General features: G+C 39.3%; 1 protein-coding gene across 2 annotated transcripts in view; it reads left to right on the forward strand.

Moving 5' to 3' along the window:
• The window catches only part of HBS1 (translation elongation factor EF-1alpha (GTPase) HBS1), a 295,975-nt gene that overhangs the window by 49,254 nt on the left and 228,537 nt on the right, over positions 1-18,184 (forward strand). For both annotated transcript variants that reach the window (XM_090371173.1, XM_090371174.1), the window contains exon 3: positions 10,649-10,798. In XM_090371173.1, coding sequence (XP_090227299.1) covers positions 10,649-10,798 — 150 coding nt within the window. The remainder of the gene's footprint in view (positions 1-10,648; positions 10,799-18,184) is intronic.

Raw genomic sequence — 18,184 nt, forward strand, 5'->3', positions numbered from 1 at the left:
GAGAACGGTAGAGACAACAGATGAATTTGACACAATGAGGTAGAGAGATTTTAAGCCAGAGAAGATCAAAGAGAGGAGATTCCAAATTTCCAAGTCTCTGACAGGGTATATCAGAACGGACATATGCACAAGTACCACCTTTGAGGCGAAAGGAATCATACAGCGAATAATAATTGGACATCTGAGATGAGCAGTAGTTGAATTAACTGATAACTGAGATTCTGTCAGAAAGAGTACGTGGGGTTTGGCAGACTGCAAGTGGAAATGGACATCGTTGAGATTACAGTTGAGACCACATATATTTGTGAAATGAATTAGGAAGTGTTTGGGACATTTAGATTGTTTCGCAGATAAGCTTGCTATATTAGTTTGACAATTCGTGGTGTATTCAATAGTAAGAAAAAGTGGGCGGGACATGTTGTATTAAGTAATGAAATTTTTGGATATGGCGTACACATGGTAAGAATATACCCAGATTCTTCACACAACGTGGCCTCGACAATGCTCCCCACATACACACTACTTGGACTCCCTCCAGTCACTATCTGGCAGAGTAGAGGTAGCAAGATTATACGCTAGCTGATCCGGAAGCCTCCTAGAGAGTTACCAATAGGTTCGGTCCGGTGTACTAACTAGCGGCCAGCCTGCGAACACTGTTTTAGAGCTGTACCCTCGAAATGTAAGCAATATTGGATCTCGCCACGATGTTCATCATAACCTCAAAAGGCATCAATCATACTGCATGATGGAAGAGATGGGGAAAGGTTGACCGGAACTTAGCTCTAGAGACTAAACATGGGTTCTACCACTTCAAGCCTCCAATAAGCAAAGTGGTGGTATTGCACCGGTTGATGAGAGTCATCTACCACCTAGTACTGCCTGGTAACATAGAGCGGCGGCATTCCTCCATGTGGTGTGGGTGCCAAACCTTGACCGCTGCTTACGTTGGTTCACACCTGGGTGGTCACCCACCATGTACTTGTGCATGGAGGTTATACCCAGGATTACTAACAGTCCCACCATCGTGAAGGTGCAAGCAGAGGATTTGATGTATGTCGCGCGCGACATACTGATGTATGTCACGCGCGAGTTGATGTATGTCGTGTTCGGTTATGCTCTTCATAGATAGCAAGTTTTAGTTACTTATCCTTGACCGTACAGCATGATTCAAGTACCAATAGATTCCTCTTCTTCCGCCCAACCCGGATGAGCCATCATCTCCATCATCAAACAAACAGGTACTTCATGTTTTATACTTTTATATGCTATTGCTTCCATTATATTAGCTCTGACCCGTATACAGCCAGCGGGCACTAGTGTTTGCTGGCTTTTAAAGGCATATGACGACATCGTGGTCAACCTTGAGAAGTCACAAAGCCTTGCGCTGCTGAACCCCCAGGGTACGTTAAACTCTCCTATTCTTTCAACTTTAAAAACTCCCCTCTCAGCAGAAATACAGTGGATGTATCGATACTAATCCTCAGAAGTGAACATAAAGGCACTGTATAACCCGTCTTATTCCGACCCCCCCCACAGGCAAACCATCCTGAAGAGAACACCTAAAATACAAGCGGTTTTAATTCTTCGCAGAAAAGTAATTAGTCGGACAAATTTCAACCTAAAGGCAAAGTATGGCAGAATCAGAAACTTCGACAAGCACTCCCACGTGCTTCCGTTGTAAAGTAGATCATCAGGAAGCAGTAATCCAATGTACGTCATGTCGGCAATTTTACTGCACGACCTGTACCAAATCCGATATCAAGCGGTTCAACAAGCAGCGACGTCAAAAGTACATCTGCCCATTCTGCAAAGAAAGTAAAGAACAAATGACAAATGCAACGGAATATGTGGATATCCAGAATGACACGCAGATCGAAAATAAACAAACAAACGTCCAAACATCAAATTTTAGTCAAACTCACGCAGTCAAACTGACTCAGTAGCGGTTAACCCGGAGTGTGAAATGGACTCAGATGTCTGCATTCAACAACCAATCATCGCGACACATGAAAATCCTGTGGAATGTAGGAAACAAAGCCAAGGGGAAAGTGCCCTCCTTAATGATGAGCAAAACAGGTTCCTGAAAAACATTAATGGCATCTGTACAGAACACATGAAATTGTACCACATGCAAACTGCAGAATTTCTGGAAAACATAATGTGGAAACTGACATCAATTTCTGACAGTCTGCAGAATTTATCTGAAGAGAACCGGCAGCTTCATGCACAGAACAATGACATGAAACAAGAAATAGGTCTCCTAACCAATAAAGTGTGTCAACTAGCAACCTTATTTATGCCAAATGAAAACAGTATATCCAACGTCCCACACAACATGGCTCAGGGAACCTCGGAAAACAAGCCACAAGAAGTAGAATTGATACACGATTCCAACGCTAAAAGGAATTATACTCCCCAATTTATGTATAATGCAATGCCTCGTATGCCTGTCACCCATAGCCCAATGGCAGCCGTTACACAAGGAGATAAGAATCAGCTTAATAGCGGAGATGCAGGGCTGAATGACTGTAACTCACCCAAACCTGCATCTAATAACACTGGGGGTAGCCGCTCAAAGACCTCGCAGGTGGCCTCTCCACAATACCGACCCAAAATACTACTAAACCTAAAAGGTTAAAGGAGACAATCAATACTGGAAAGGGTGCATCAAGACCCACATTTGCAGAAGTAGTCACCGGCAAAAAAGATGTTGAGAATAACCAAAAGATCCCACCAGCAGGGCTCATAGGCAGCCTCCACTCCCTGGCATCTCTCACCGACCAACAGGTTCACTCAAAAGAAACCCGGATGACACATTCAACATATCAGAACATGGAACATGAAAGACAACATGGCAATAGAGATGCCACAGAACTCTCCTCGAAGGGCACTCTTGCTAATTCGTACAATATCACAGCAGTTCAGGCTCGTGGTCGAATCTTTATATCTCGACTGGAACCGACTACTAAACCAGACAGCATTAAGGCCATGTTTACAGAAGTACATGGGATGAATATTGATGTGAGACAGAGAAGAACCAAGTATCCAACCTACGCCTCTTTCATCCTTACCTGCCACCCAGAGAAGATGAGCTTCGTACTGGATCCAAGGCTATGGCCCCCTGGAACCCTCGTCAAACCCTTCCTAGATCAGAAGCCAAGAACCGCAATAAACCTCCGACATCAACATCAAACGCAATAGCAATTAAAGCTACCAAGCTCCCAAGCCAACAAAACGCATGAGAAATCAGATAACTTCACTGAGAACAAACTTACCATAGGAAACAAACTGTCCACATATCATTCACTCCAACTCTCAGCAGATTATAATGAAAATCCAGAGGGCTTCAGACCTGTAAAGAATATCCCTGTACACATCGCAACGCGCAGTAAACCAGTGCGAAGCTTAAAAAGAGACTTGCCACCTGTACGAACTCCAGTTACTATGGCTACCACCATTCGAATTGTCTATCAAAATGCAAGGAGTATTTGTAACAAGCTAGACACTGTCGAACAGCTTCTCCTCTCTAAAATCTTTGATATTCTCTGCATTGCCGAAACGTGGCTTGGGAATGGGCGGGACTCCCTTGCCTGTGCTCCTCAGGTTGGGTACCAGATGCTCAGTTCCTCCAGAGAGGATCGTAGAGGGGGGGGGGAGTCGCAATATTCTATAATACCACTATCTTCTCATTGGCACATTCTGTGGTAACCAAATCCCTTGCATTTGAAGCTGCTATGGTATCCCTCAAGCTCAATGCCAACCTGATAGACATAGCAACAGTATACATTCCACCAGGCCCAAACAGTGACATCATTGAAGATGTGATCCACTGGCTGGTAAATCACCTCCATGCCTCTGCTAAGCACATTATTTGTGGAGACTTCAATCTTCCACCTACTCTCACACATCTTAGTAGGAAACTCATTAGAAGTATGAATTCATTGGGTATCGGCCTACTTAATTGCCACCCCACGAGAGGATCTAATCTCTTGGATCTGATATTCTCTTTAGCACCATGCGACCTCGAAGACAGTCCTCAAAACCTATTTCAATCCGATCACGAACCCATTGCCTTACTCCTGCACTTAGCCGCACCTAACTTTGATATCCAAGGCCCAAAAAAGAAAAAAGACATCACAGCACCCAAATTCATTGATCCACCACGATGTCTCGAAGCTGCATCCTCGATACCTTGGGAGGCTCTCAATAATTGTGATCTCGAGCTAGCTGTGGACCTCGTGACTAGATGGATTCGAACCATTGCAAGTTATGGTGCTACAAAGACTGTCTGCATCACTCCCCGTTCGAGAGCTTGGTGGACACCGGCACTGAACAACAGCTTTCAACGAAAACAAAATCTGCATAAGAGATGGAAAGAATCAGGCGCTATACAAGATCGTATTGCCTTCTCCAGAGCCCGAGCAGTTTTCAACTGTCAGAAAATATTTGCAATTAAAAAGCATTTAAATTCAACCCTACGAAAAGGCAAATCGTTTTATGACTCCCAGTACACAGGAATTCCTAAGACACTGGACCTTGAACTGTGGATGGACCACGTTGCACGGTTCTCAAACACTGTGGCCCCGATGCACCTAGGCAACTTGCCCATCAACAACGTCCCTACTGATATGCTCGCCACCGTTCGCATCACCAGGAAGCAGCTTATAACTGCTATAAATGGATTGCCACCCACTGCAACTGCAGGCCCCGATCTTGTGCCACAATTCATGATTAAATGCCTTAGCTCGTTTATCATCGATCTGCTACTATCAATTTATAACCGTGTATTAACGCAGCACTACTTTCCCCCTCTCTGGAACAGATATGCTGTGAGGCCACACCCTAAATGCCAATCTGCAACCCTCATTAAACAGTTCAGGCCAAGCTCTCATTCCTCCAGCCTCTTGAAGCTCATGGAGAAGACATTACTCTCCACCATCACCAATGAAACCATGCCTCACAAACCCCCACAGATTCACTATGGCATTCCAGGTAGATCCACAGTCACCAATTTAACATCGATAACCAACACCATTCTCAGTGCACTAGAAGCTAAAGCAGAGCTTTCTGTCACCTACATCGACCTGGAAGCTGCTTTCGACTCCATCAGTATCCCCTCACTTGTTCACCTCCTAGAAAACTACTTCTACATAAAAGGTGACATGTTGTGGTTTATCACAGCCCTGCTCTCTGACAGAACCATTCTTCTTAAAGCGGATCAACACACAATCTGGAGAAAGATCACTGCAGGAGTTCTCCAAGGCGGAGTTCTCTCCGGAGCATTATTCACCGCAGTTATTCTTCCGTTTGTGCAACAGAGAGAAGACATACTCTGCTATGCCGATGATATTAAGATATATACTCAGATTAACCCCGGCGAACATCTCTCAAACATCAATAAAAAAGATCTGTGAAAAATTACATAACTTAGGATCCTATCTCCATCAATTTGGCCTCATCATTAACCCTGCCAAATCAGCACAAATTGTCTTTTCTCTGAAGCGCCAACCCACTGAAATCCAAGCCTCTCTAGACGGCATTCCCTTCCCAGTGGTCAAGATGCATACAGACTTGGGAGTCGTCTTCGACTATAAACTGAGCTTCAACCCCCACATTGACAAGCTCACAGCAAAATTCTGTCAAATGCGCTGGACCACAAAACAACAACTGCTCCACGTTAGGGATCTGGATGTGACTCGTCGGTACATATACACCTCAGTATACTCCGTTGTACTGTATGCCTCGGAAATTTGGGGGTCCGCAGCCCCTACCAACATCAAGCGCGTGTACTCCGCCGAATACTGGCTCCTTCGTTGGATCACGCGAAAACATCGTCGTCCACCCCAGCAAAGGACAACTGCGATGGCGACGTCACTTCACTTTGCCCGCCTTCCAGATCTTGTATTTGAAAAACTCCTTGTTCTCACTGTCAAGATGACAACCGGAATGGTCTCGGAGCCAAGCATCTGGGAACTGTGTGGCTGGAGGATCCCTCTACCCGGACTGAGGCCAGCTCCCACGCTCACAGCTCACTATAACAGACTATCGCTCAGTGACCGCTTTCTCCCCAAAGAGATGCTCCCCACAATCGTTTCAATTGACGGCGACCTCTGTAGGTTTGTGAAGGATCGGAGGTACCGAAGACAGATCCTTAAGAGCCTGACCTTGGCCAGGCAAAGTGCACATTGATAAGGGCAGCATAATAATGCCCAATATATTGTAAATAATGTTGAAAGCACGATGTCTTTATGAATGTGTTGTAAATAAAGTCAACAATATCTTTATGAATATAAATAACATAATTTAAATATGAATATCTTTATTATTTCATTGTGAATACTGTCAAAAGTATATATGCTGTAAATAATCTGACACTGATTCCATTTTATTGTTGGCTCTGGGGGATGAGCCCGAACTTCGATGTGGGCCCCGTTCCCCCAAGGCTATTGTCCACCAACCAATGTAAAACCCCTGGCATTGCTGCTGTGAAGGGTCTATTGTATATACCATGTTTGTATACAATAAAGATTATATATATATATATATAGATTTGGCTGTCACAGACCATCCGGACTTCGCCAAAATTGGGTCCACTTGACTTGAGTGTCACCCGAATATTACTTCCATCAGCGTTTTAAACTCCCAGGTAGCAAGTACAGCTTTTCTGGCATATCTGAGAGAATGTCTGTGACAGCTTCAAGTACCAAGACTATACATATTAAAGTAGAATTCCCATTATCCAAAATAGTTGTGACCAAAAATATTTCAGATATTTGATTTTTTCTATAATCGATTACAAATGCACACTATCTGTGTATGAAAAGGAAGTAGGAAGAATTAATGAGAAAAAATTACACCAATTGGTATTTATTGTTTATGCATTATATACATTATTTTTAAGCTTTACCTGCTCAAATTTCATCATTCAGATGAAATTTCCTTTCCTTTACTTCATTCATTTATAAACAATTATATAGGCGCCTCCATAGCCAGGTGGGAAGGAGCAGCAGTGCGTAGCACACGCTTCTTGATTAGACCGGGGTTCGAGCCCATCACCACCAAATACGGAGGATGCGGAAAGGTCAGGGAATGACCACTGCATATCCCGGAGCAATATGGCCTTAGTTGCTAATGCTCCTAAAAACTAAATAACAAACAACAAACAAACATAAACAATTATATAATGTTTTATATAATTATATAAACAATTATATAATGTTTATATAATTGGAATCATGGTTTTGTTATGTAATAGTTTTGTTTCTTTCAGCCAAATAGTAAACATGTCAGTTTCTTTGAGTGAAATTAGGAGTGGAAAAAAAATTGCATAATTGAAATTTCTGATAACTTTAGTTCTATTATGCTTCTATTGCATATGATATCTATTTTCAGATTACTAAAAATTTTTATTTCCTTTTTTTCCCCTCCACAGAACTACCACACTGCACAACAAAATGTTTTTCATGAATAGTTTAGGCATCCTGGCATGCAAATTCCAAGTATCTAATAGAAATTGATTTACCACCTTAGAGAGCTACAAATTATTCATGCCTTTTATAGGCATGAATAATTAGTATAATTTGAATATCAGCACGGGCTGTGATCACATCACTACATTCCTGTTTTTTTAGCTTGCTCAGTGGGATAGCCACATCCAGTACTCAGGATGGCAAATCATCATCTTTTTGATGATCTTTGAGATGGCACTGTTGGTTGACTTGAAGCTGGGCAGGTGGAGGTGGCACATTGGCTTAATGTGTCATGCAGTTTTGTCTCGGCACTATGGAAGCAGTTTCAAGAGACAGGAATCATTACAAGAGATGGTCAAGGTTGCCTGAGGGCTACATCAACCAGAAAAGACTGCTATCTGTCCCTATAATGTCCTGTCATCAGCTGTCGCTTGAAGTTGGTGGGGCCACAGGTGAAAACATTTCCAACCAGAGAAAGCTCGATTTAAGTGGATTCTACACAAGGAAGCCAGTGGTTTATATCCCATTAACCCCAAACCACCACAGAGCTCGTTGAAACTGGTGCCATTAACACGTGACTTGGAGCCCTGACACATGGGGCACAGTTTTGTTATCTGACGAGTCCCATTTTAGCCTACAAACAGCTTCTAGACATTATTTCATCTGGAGACAATGACGAATGCAGTACCATCCCTCCAACATCAGAGAAAAGGGCTCTTATGGTGGAGGCAGTGTTCTCATGTGGGGCAGAATAATGATCATTGACCTTCAAGTTTTTGATAGGGATACTGTGACTGTGCAGAGGTACCGAGAACAGCTCCTCAAACCCTATGTGTGACTTTTTAGGGGCTCAGAGTTTCTTTTCATGCACGATAATGTCACTGCATATAGAGTTCAAGTGGAGGAGTAATATCTTGAAAATGAAGATATCTGATGACTGCTGTGACTAGCATGATCACTAAACTTAACCTGATCGAACATATGTGGGATGCCCTTGGGCATTGCATTACACTCCAAGAGCCAACTCCTCAGTCACTCGGTGAGCTGAGATCTGTGCTGGTGGAAGAATAGAATTTGTTGCTACAGAATCTTATAGACACCCTTGTATTGAGCATGGTTCACTGCTGTCTTGCCTGTTTAGCCGTTGGAGGGGATAATATGCTGTACTGATGTCATGTGACCATATTTTGAAGCATCTTGTATCGAATTCTGAAACGTGACCTTTTTAGTAATTCTCATACAACCCCTATAAATGTCCCTTATGCTTATCCGAAGTTTCTTGCTGTCTCCTCATTTCATCATTATTCTGTGGTACATCACCATGCCAAATTTTTTCCTGATTCATTGCAAGCTGTGTGAGTTACACCACATTTTCTACGTGTTCTGTTAATTTTTTTGAGCAGTGTAATTAGCACTTTTTTCCTTCACAGAACAACTAACGAGCAATTTTTTTTGGCCCTGCAAATGTCAGCTGTTTTTTTAAATCCAAATCCCATTCTAATTCAGTGTAGTGAAAAAATTCTTCAAATTAATATTCCAGCATTTAAAATGTCTTTTAGTAACATGCTGCATAAAAACGAATCTTTCTTTGTGTTAAAAAAGTATCCAGTGATCTCTGTTCTGTTGTATATATATATATACAAAGGGTACTAGGAAAGTTTTGCAATACAGCTTTGTTTATTTAATTTTTTCAAAGTAATTTCCTCTACATTCAATACACCTCTCCATCCTCCGAAACCAATCTTTAAACCAGTTCTGCCAAGTTTCACTAGGGAGTAAAGCACACTCGTTGTCCCAAGCCCGTAGAAGGGCCTCATCACTGGAAAACCGCCTCCCTTTTAGCTTCATTTTCACATGCGGGAACAGTGCAAAGTCGCAGGGAGCAAGGTCTGGACTGTAGGGAGGGTGCTCGAGAAGTTTCAGTCCTGTCGTGGTCAAATATTCGGTGCAGGCTTTGGCGCGGTGAGCTGGAGCATTATCGTGATGGAGGTACCAGGTGTCCATTCTTGACTTTGGCCGCAGGTTCTTCATAGATCCAATGACTTTAGGCAGGCATTGTTCAGTATACCACTTAGCTGTGACTGTCTTCTGCGTGTCCAAAACGACACGTTCCACAATTCCACTCGATTTGAAAAATACAGCTATCATTTTCTTCTTTACAGATCGGGATTTTCTGACAATTACGGGTGTGTCGTCATCATCAAAGACCCAAACTTTGTTTTGAGCCTTGGTCGGCAGATCGTAATAGTACAGCCAAGTCTCGTCACCTGTCACGATGTTGTTCACATACCGAGATTGTCCCTTATCAAACTTTTTTAACATCTCCCGGCACCAAGTCACACGTGTCATCTGCTCTTCAGTCAGTTGATGCGGCACCCAGAGAGAACAAAGTTTCTTCACGTGCAAATGATCTTGCAGAATCGAACGAATTGCTGGTGCATTTAGGCCCAAAGTATCCTCTATCTGTTGGTAGGTCACTCGCCTGTTTTCGTCAAGCATTTTCCTCACAGCAGTAACGTTTTCCTCCGTAACTGACGTTCGTGGCCTTCCCGGCCTCTCAGAATCCTCCAGTGTGAAATTTCCCCTTTGGAATTCTCTATACCACCTGAATATCGTTGTACGATGTGGACAATCATCATCTAGTGCAAGAGTCATTTCTTCTAAGCACTGGTCTATGGTTAAACCACGCACGAAATTATACCGCAAAACTGTCCTTATCTCGTTTCTTGACCACGATGCCATCGCAAGCACTTTACACTCTCACTACTAATGAATAACTGAGCCCATCGACTTGGCGCGGCTGCTACTATGCACGTATGAACATGTCTCAACATGCAGCAACAAGCAGCTTCCTGTGATTCATTGTTGCGTCATATTGCAAAACTTTCCTAGTACCCTTCGTATATGTGCGTTACTCTTGTTCATCATATTAATATTTAGAACTTGAAACTTAGAACTAAAAAATGCATGAAAGCATTGTTACAAGTTGTGGCTCAAACTGTTGTTTGATTTGCTATAGACTGATGTGGCTGTTTATGTTAAAATTTGTCCATGTCCTAACTAAAGTTATGTCAGTTGTAGTTTTGTTCTTAAATGCTAGCATCTAAATACTTATTAGGAGCAAGAATCTTGTATAACCCTGCTCACTTTTTTTTCCCCTCTCCCTTTTTTTTGTTTAGCATCTGAGTTTATTTATGATAGGGATGCCAAAACTCATTCAATGTCATCATTTTTTGGACCGGAAACAGAAGTCTTAAAGGAAGAAGATGAAACAGAATCTCAGCTTGATTCTTTAAACAAACAAACTGAATTGAATCAAAGAGAAAAAGGTAAGTACCTTTAGAATAATTTCCATTATTTTGCAATTTTAAATTTAGAATAAAATTCTTGAAAGTTTTTCTCGTGAAAAATGTTTTGTCATATTTTAAAACATATGATAATTTTATCATTACCATAAAATCATTCACTCTCAACATCAGTACAGGTATCTCTCATTTAACACAGTAGATATGGTCCAGAAAGTCACCATGCTAATAATGATAAAATGCATTCTCGCCTTAAACTTTTGAATGTATATGATCATTAAAAAGTTTGTTACTCTGATGTTTTTTATCCTCGATTGAGCTGCTTAAAGTATTATTTTGCAATAACTGTACATGTACAAAACCTTATAGAAATTGAAAAATTTAATTAAAACTAAAAATATAAAAAATAAAATTAAATAAAAAAAAGAGAAAAAATCATGAAAAATGCCAAAAAAGAAGAAATTATTGTAACTTTTAACGGTTTATTGGGAATCTCTGATGAAGTTGACTTCATCTTTTGCTGGATGTATGAATTACACCAGTATGTTCTACTGGGGACATTCTTGTTTTTGCTTGGTGCTGATGAATGAACATTTAAAAAAAAATTGCACAGTATTAGACATGTGTTTCTCTTCATAAATTTTCCTGTAACATTCAATCAGTTGATCCAAGTCCTTGCAAAACAAACTTGGTTTACTACAGGATCCAACTCTTCAGTAATCTTCATCAGTTAAAGTGAAAACTCATCTTAGTTTCTTTGTTGTAATTTGATGAGAGAACTATCCTTCAGAGTCTTTTTCTTCATCTTCTGAAGTTTCTTTCTTCCTGTTCAATTCAAGCAAGTCTTTATATGATAGAGCTCCACTATGTGAATTTAACAACTTTATCACGTCTCCTTCCTCTACCTCAACAAAGCCTACATCTTCTGAACGTTTAACAATGTTTGTTATTGCAACTGTTTGTTCATCAAAGCCTTTGAAATCATATGCACTTTCTGGCCATATTTTCACCACACTTAAATTCAATGTTGAATATTTGATTTTACCTTAAGATTCTGCAGTATTGTTAATGACATGCATGATGTAATTTCTGTTCCGTGAATCATATGGGTATTGTTTTCTTTAAATAGTTCACCTTAATTGTGTAGTTACACCTTGATCCTAGGTTGGGTCCAGACTTCTATTTTTTGGGTGAAATTCAACTCTGATGTTATTGAACTTTTTGTTTAAGTTGACTGGGTGTCCAGGGCATTGTCGAGAAACAAAAATGTTTTGTGTGACATTATTTTTGTGATTGTTCTGTACAGCAGGGCAAAAGTAAGAAGTAAACCATTCTTCTAAAATCTTTCTAGTTACCCATCTCATCTTTTTATTGCCATTCAACAGGAAGAGAGATTTTTTTTTATATCTTTTAAGAGCTCCAGGATTCTCTTTGTTTGATATGCTAGCATAAAAAAATATTTTCAACATTTGCTCATAAAAGAACAGTTCAACCTATCTTTTGCTACCTTAAACCCAGGTATGAATTTTCCTCACGGGAAATGAAAGCTGATTGAGCACTTTTCCAAAAAAAAAGAAGTCTTTTCTACATTGAATATTTTACATGGCAGATATTCTCCTTCTTCTTCTACAGTAGTTTGCAGAGCTAGTTTCAAATGTTCAGTGGACACAGATTCATTTTTTAAATCTTTAAGGGGACTCTTTTCTTCCTTTTGAATTATTATTGTGCATAATGGGACTCATCATTGTGTGTGATCTTCAATCCAATTTATTAACAAGGCTTCCATTTTCTCCATTGTCAAACTACACTAATGCTGCAGTTTCATGGCTGATATTGAAATTATATCTTAGCTGCACTTTTTTTTAAAAATTTTCCTAATAGTTATGCACTGTAGATTCAGCTATTCTCATTGAATTGGCAACATCAATCACACGATATTACCCTTTTCAAAGCACTTAAGCAGTACAAGTTTTACTTCTCAATTAATACATTTTCCTTAGTTTTGAATTAATGAATTAATACATTTCCAAGGATTTGAAGAAGATGGTCTTTTTGAAAACATTATGAAACACACATAGTTTAAACTCACAGAGCAGAATGTAATAAGCAAATTTTACTCCATGATACACAATAGGAAACTGACAATAGGACAGTAAGGAAAGGCAACGTGCGATTTTGACATTTTTGATTATCAGTAGTTTTTCTACCTTCTAATGAATTCAGCCACTCATAGCATGATCACAAATCCACATGAACCAAGAGGAGTGCACACAATTCCACAGATCCCAAAATACACAACAAAACACCATCATATGTATATATATATATATATATATAAACAGGATATACCTCGCTAATATGGCGGCGGGTTAGGTTCCAGCCTTAAAGTGAATCAGTCTTTTTTTCACTTGCCAGTGCATATAAAAGCCTAAAAACATATTTGCACTATCATTTATTAAGTGTGCAGTAGCGCCAGGCCTAAAAAAACTATGCAAAAATAAAACTAATAAATGAAAAAAAAAAAAAAAAATGCAAAATGTACAGTATTGCTAACCTTAAAATATTTTCACCCTTTGCTTATGGTGACTGACAAATGAACATTTTAGAAGTAATCATGGAAGGAAGGCTGAAGGAGATAGTGGGGCTTTATCATCTGAGCCTTGAGCAAATCTTATTCTCTTTGCTGGTGGAGAGTCTTGCTTTGATGTTGAAGGCTGTTGAATGGTAGGGCTACTTGCTGTTGAAGGTTGGGGTGGCTGTGGCACTTTATTAAAATAAGACAATAAATAAGTTTGCCTCACTGACTGACACTTCCTTTTGTGAAGGATTTCTCTGTAGCATGCTATACCATTTGATAGTATTTTACCCATTGAAGAACTTTCAAAATTGGTGTCAGTCCTCTCAAAGCCTGCCACTACTGTATCAAGTAAGCCAACGTAGTGTTCTAAATCATTCGTTGTCATTTCCGCAATGCACACTGGATCTTCATCAGGAGTAGATTCCATCTCAAGAAGTAACCTTCTTTGCTCATCTACCAAAAGCAAGTCCTCATTCGTTAAAGGCTGATCTTGAGATTCCAGCAATTTAGCCACATCTTTAGACTCCACTTCCAGTTCTCTTGGCATGAATTGTTGAGGAGGCTTCCATCCTGCAGTGGGTTGATAATGGCTGCACTTTACTTTTTTTTTTTTTTCCTGTTCTCTTGCCAATTCCACCACATTTGCAGTGACTTCCTCCACTGAAGTCTCAAACCCTACAAAGTCATCCATGTGGGTGGGAATCAACTTCTTCCAAACGCCTTTTAATGTTGATATTTTGACCTCTTCCCACAAATCACGAGATGCCTCATGATTCATGGGAAGAGGTCAAAATATCTAGATGACATTCTTAATGGCATCTAGAATGGTAAATCCTTTCTAGAAGGCTTTCAATTTATTTTGCCTAAACCCATCAGAGGTATCACTATCTAAGGCAGCTATAGCCTTATCAAATATCCGTCTTAAATAATAGGACTTGAAAGCAGCAATTCAGTAAACCACGTAGTAAACAGATCTGTTGTCATCCTGGCTTTGTTGTTTGATTTATGATACACAGGCAGGCTAGCTTTAGCATAAGTTTTGAGGGCCCTAGGATTTTCAGAATTGTAGATGAGCTGTGGCTTCAACTTGCAGTCACTAGCTGCATTAGCCTCTAACAAGAGAGTCAGCCTATCCTTTGCAGCTTGTTGAAAATCGATGTTGAAAATCTGCTGCTTAGTGTAGCCGCCTTCATCAATTACCTTAGCTAGCTCATCTGGATAGCTTTCTACACAGCTTCTACATCATCACTAGCTGCTTTACCTTGCACTTTTATGTTGTGAAGATGGCTTCTTTCCTTAAACCTCATGAACCAACCTCTGCTAGCTTCAAACCTCTCTTCTGCAGCTGCCTCGCCTCTCTCAGCCTTCATAGTATTGAAGAGAGTTAGGGCCTTGATTTAAAGGAATGTTGTGGCTTGATTGATCTTCTATTCAGACCACTAAAACTTTCTCCATATGGGCACTAAGACTATCTCACTTTATTATCACTTTCATGTTCACTGGAGTAGCAGTTTTAATTTCTTTCAGAACTTCTCCTTTGAGTTCACTACTGTGCTAACTGTTTGGCGTGCCAAATCTTGCTTACTGCCTATCTTGGTGTTCGACATGCCTTTCTCACTAAGCTTAATAATTTCTAGCTTTTGATTTAAAGTAAGAGGCTTGCGGCTCTTCTTTTCACTAGCACTACACTTATTTTGAAAATTGTCAGAATATGACACTGAGACACGAAGTGCACAAATGCTGTAAACAGACTGAGTGCGGGTAACAAAATGACGCTGGTCGACTCGCTTGATTCAGCTAGGAGTCAGCTGATGTGCACGTCACTGCTGAAAACTCGCTTAAGAGCAAGGCAAGCGCTGAAAATAATAAACATGAATATAATTGAAAAGCGTTGTATTAACCAAGTGCCTTAAAGCGAGGTATGCCTGTATTCCTTTATTTTATTTTATTTTATTTTATTTTATTTTTTCTGTTTTATGAGTAGTAAACAGTTATAGATAGCAATCCAGAATGTAATCTCAAGATTTGCTAAACTTCATTCAAACTCTCTTGGTGCAACAGTAGTTGTAGTGGTGTGATAAATCAGTCTGAGGTTGAGATTAAGTAATTACAATCTTTGACCCAACATGGTGCATAGGAGGTAAAATGGAGATGCAGGAAACATTAGAATTTTCATAAGTTCCTTGACACAAAAACTATGCAAAGTGAAACTTATATCTACACTAAATGAAAAGTTTCTGTTTGAAAACCACACAAAAGTGAAATTGTGCTAAATGAGGGATATCTGTAATTGGGATGATGTTTTAGTCTCACAAACAAATAACAGTAATTTAGAAGTAAAGAAGGAAAAAATGTATTTCTAAAGATTTTTAGAGATATTGCAAATCCATCCTACCATTTCCATTAAATAATAACATGACAAAATTTAATTTGTAGGCCACTAGTTCTGTATGCATGCATGTAATTTTGTTTTAATTGCATATAATATATATTTTTTTGTTTATGTCACAAGTCAGGTCGCTTTGCTCCCCTCTGACTTGTGCTACACGAACCTGAATTATATGTTTTTATATTTAATTTTTTTTAGTGGGGAAGATGTACAAAAATCAAATGATGTACAAAAATTATATTATATTATTTTATTATCTAAAAACAAATTAATAACAAAACCATCATTTATATATTTGATTATAAACATTTCTTGTCCAATTTTTTTGTTTTTTGATTCATTTTCCATTAATACAAAGATTTTTAGCTGCCTTCACTCTACTTACTGCAACATACAATTGTCCGTACGAAAAACATAGTGATGTTAAGTCAACACCAACCTTAGATAATGTTTGACCTTGACTTTTGTTTGTTGCCATACTAAAAGCCAATTTCACAGGAAACTGTGTTCATTGAAAAATGAAGTTATATTCCCCTTCATTTGAATACATATGAATCCCTGGAGTATATGCTTTCAATCCAGCTCTGTCACCTGTGACGTGTTCACAAACCAAACATTTTTTCTTTATTTCCACTACACGTATTGTTATACCATTGAAAATTCCATTTTTTATATCTAAGTTTCTTAAAACCATAACAATTGCATTTACCTTTAAAAGTAGAGGTAAACCTGACGGCTCCAATGAATAAAGTGTTTCAGGTGTTAGAGTTGTATTCTTCTGTATTACAATTATCTGGTATAATTTGGTCTGATGAATAAACTATTTTCAATTCTCCTGGAATCTTAATTTAAGATAAAATTTTTTCATTCAGCAAATAGTATTATTTGTTGTGGCTAAATTGAAACTTTTCTTCCAAAGGAGTTTCGATACTTCCAAAAACATCATGTATTAAATTTCCTGAACTGCGAATATTTTCAGGAATCTCTATTTGATAATTTTCGTCTTTTACCACTTTATCATTTTTTATGATTTTTTCTTTTTTATTAATGATGGAGTTTCAGTAGAGCTATCAACAATTTGTGATTCATTTTTTTTGCTCTTTTCGTATCTTTCCTTTCTTAATTGTGAAGCCTTTAACTTATTATAATCGCTTTGTTTTCTTCAATATCAGGATTTTTAAGTGCTGCTTCATACTCTTCAATATCTTTTTCTTTTCTTCTCAGCCTTTCTAATATGATCTTTCTCTTTTCTATTACTGCCATTATTAACAACATTGTTAATAGCTGAAGAAACTTTTGAAAAAATTAAAACATTGCCGTGAGACATGTAGAATTCTAAAATTAAACACCACAATTATCAATGGCCGAACTATCAACATTGTGCAAAGTCATAATGCTACTAAGCGCTATCAGGTAACGAGTCATCGCTGTGGTATATGCAGCTTAATTTAAGAGTGATGTGCCTAGGTGTGGTCTTTGAGACAGACCTGTCAATCACTTTGTTATAGTATGCTGCAATAGCAGTTAGCCCCACCTTGTGGAAAGCAAAAAGTGTGCACATAAAATATCACACTATTTTCCACAATATTCTTTTATATATAATAGATAAAAGTGGAAGACCTGGTAGAAAAGAGGTAAATCAGTGACATTAGGCTGATGGGCTCAGAAGTAGTAGTAGTAGTAGCAGTGGCAGTGGCATTTGATGCAAGAAAGCAAGTGTATGAGCTTATGCAGCATCAGCCAAAGAAAAAAAAAAAAAAAACCACACCATTCCCTCCAAATGCCTGTCCAGTTCCTCCTTAAATTTATTCAACCTCTCAACTTCCACAACGACAGATGGAAGTTTGTTCCAGCAATTAACCATCCGCTGCCTAAAGGCAAATTTCCGCACATCTATTCTACATCTGTCTTTTCTTAATTTGAATTCATGCCCCCTTAGGTTCGTAATCTGAACAAGTGGATGGATCCCATCAGAATTCAGCGTGCTCAACCCATTCAAGGCCTTATATACCTCAATCAGATCACCGCGCAGGTGCCTAGTCTCCAGCCACTGCAATTTGCAGAACTTAAGCCTCTCTTTGTAAGAGGATCCCTTCATTCCCCTCACCAATCTTGTTGTCCTTCTCTGTACACGCTCAAGTAAATCTACATCCTTCCTAAAATGAGGCCTCCAGACCTGTACGCAGTACTCAAGGCATGGCCTGACCATGGCCTTATACAAAGGGATAATCACCTCCTTTTCCCTGCTAGCAAAATTCCTATATATTATTGACAAAACCCCATGACCTGCCCTGGCAGCCTGTCTGCATTGCTCAGAAAACTTCATATCAGACTAAAAATTACTCCTAGGTCTTTTTCATTTTCTACCACCTTAAGTGTAGTACCACACAGTTGGTACATTTCTCTGGGGTTACTTCTACCCATATGCAGTACTTTGCATTTG

Source organism: Mastigoproctus giganteus, chromosome 4 (genome assembly GCF_048544385.1).
Source record: "Mastigoproctus giganteus isolate SK-2022 chromosome 4, ASM4854438v1, whole genome shotgun sequence".
Classification (NCBI taxonomy): domain Eukaryota; kingdom Metazoa; phylum Arthropoda; class Arachnida; order Uropygi; family Thelyphonidae; genus Mastigoproctus; species Mastigoproctus giganteus.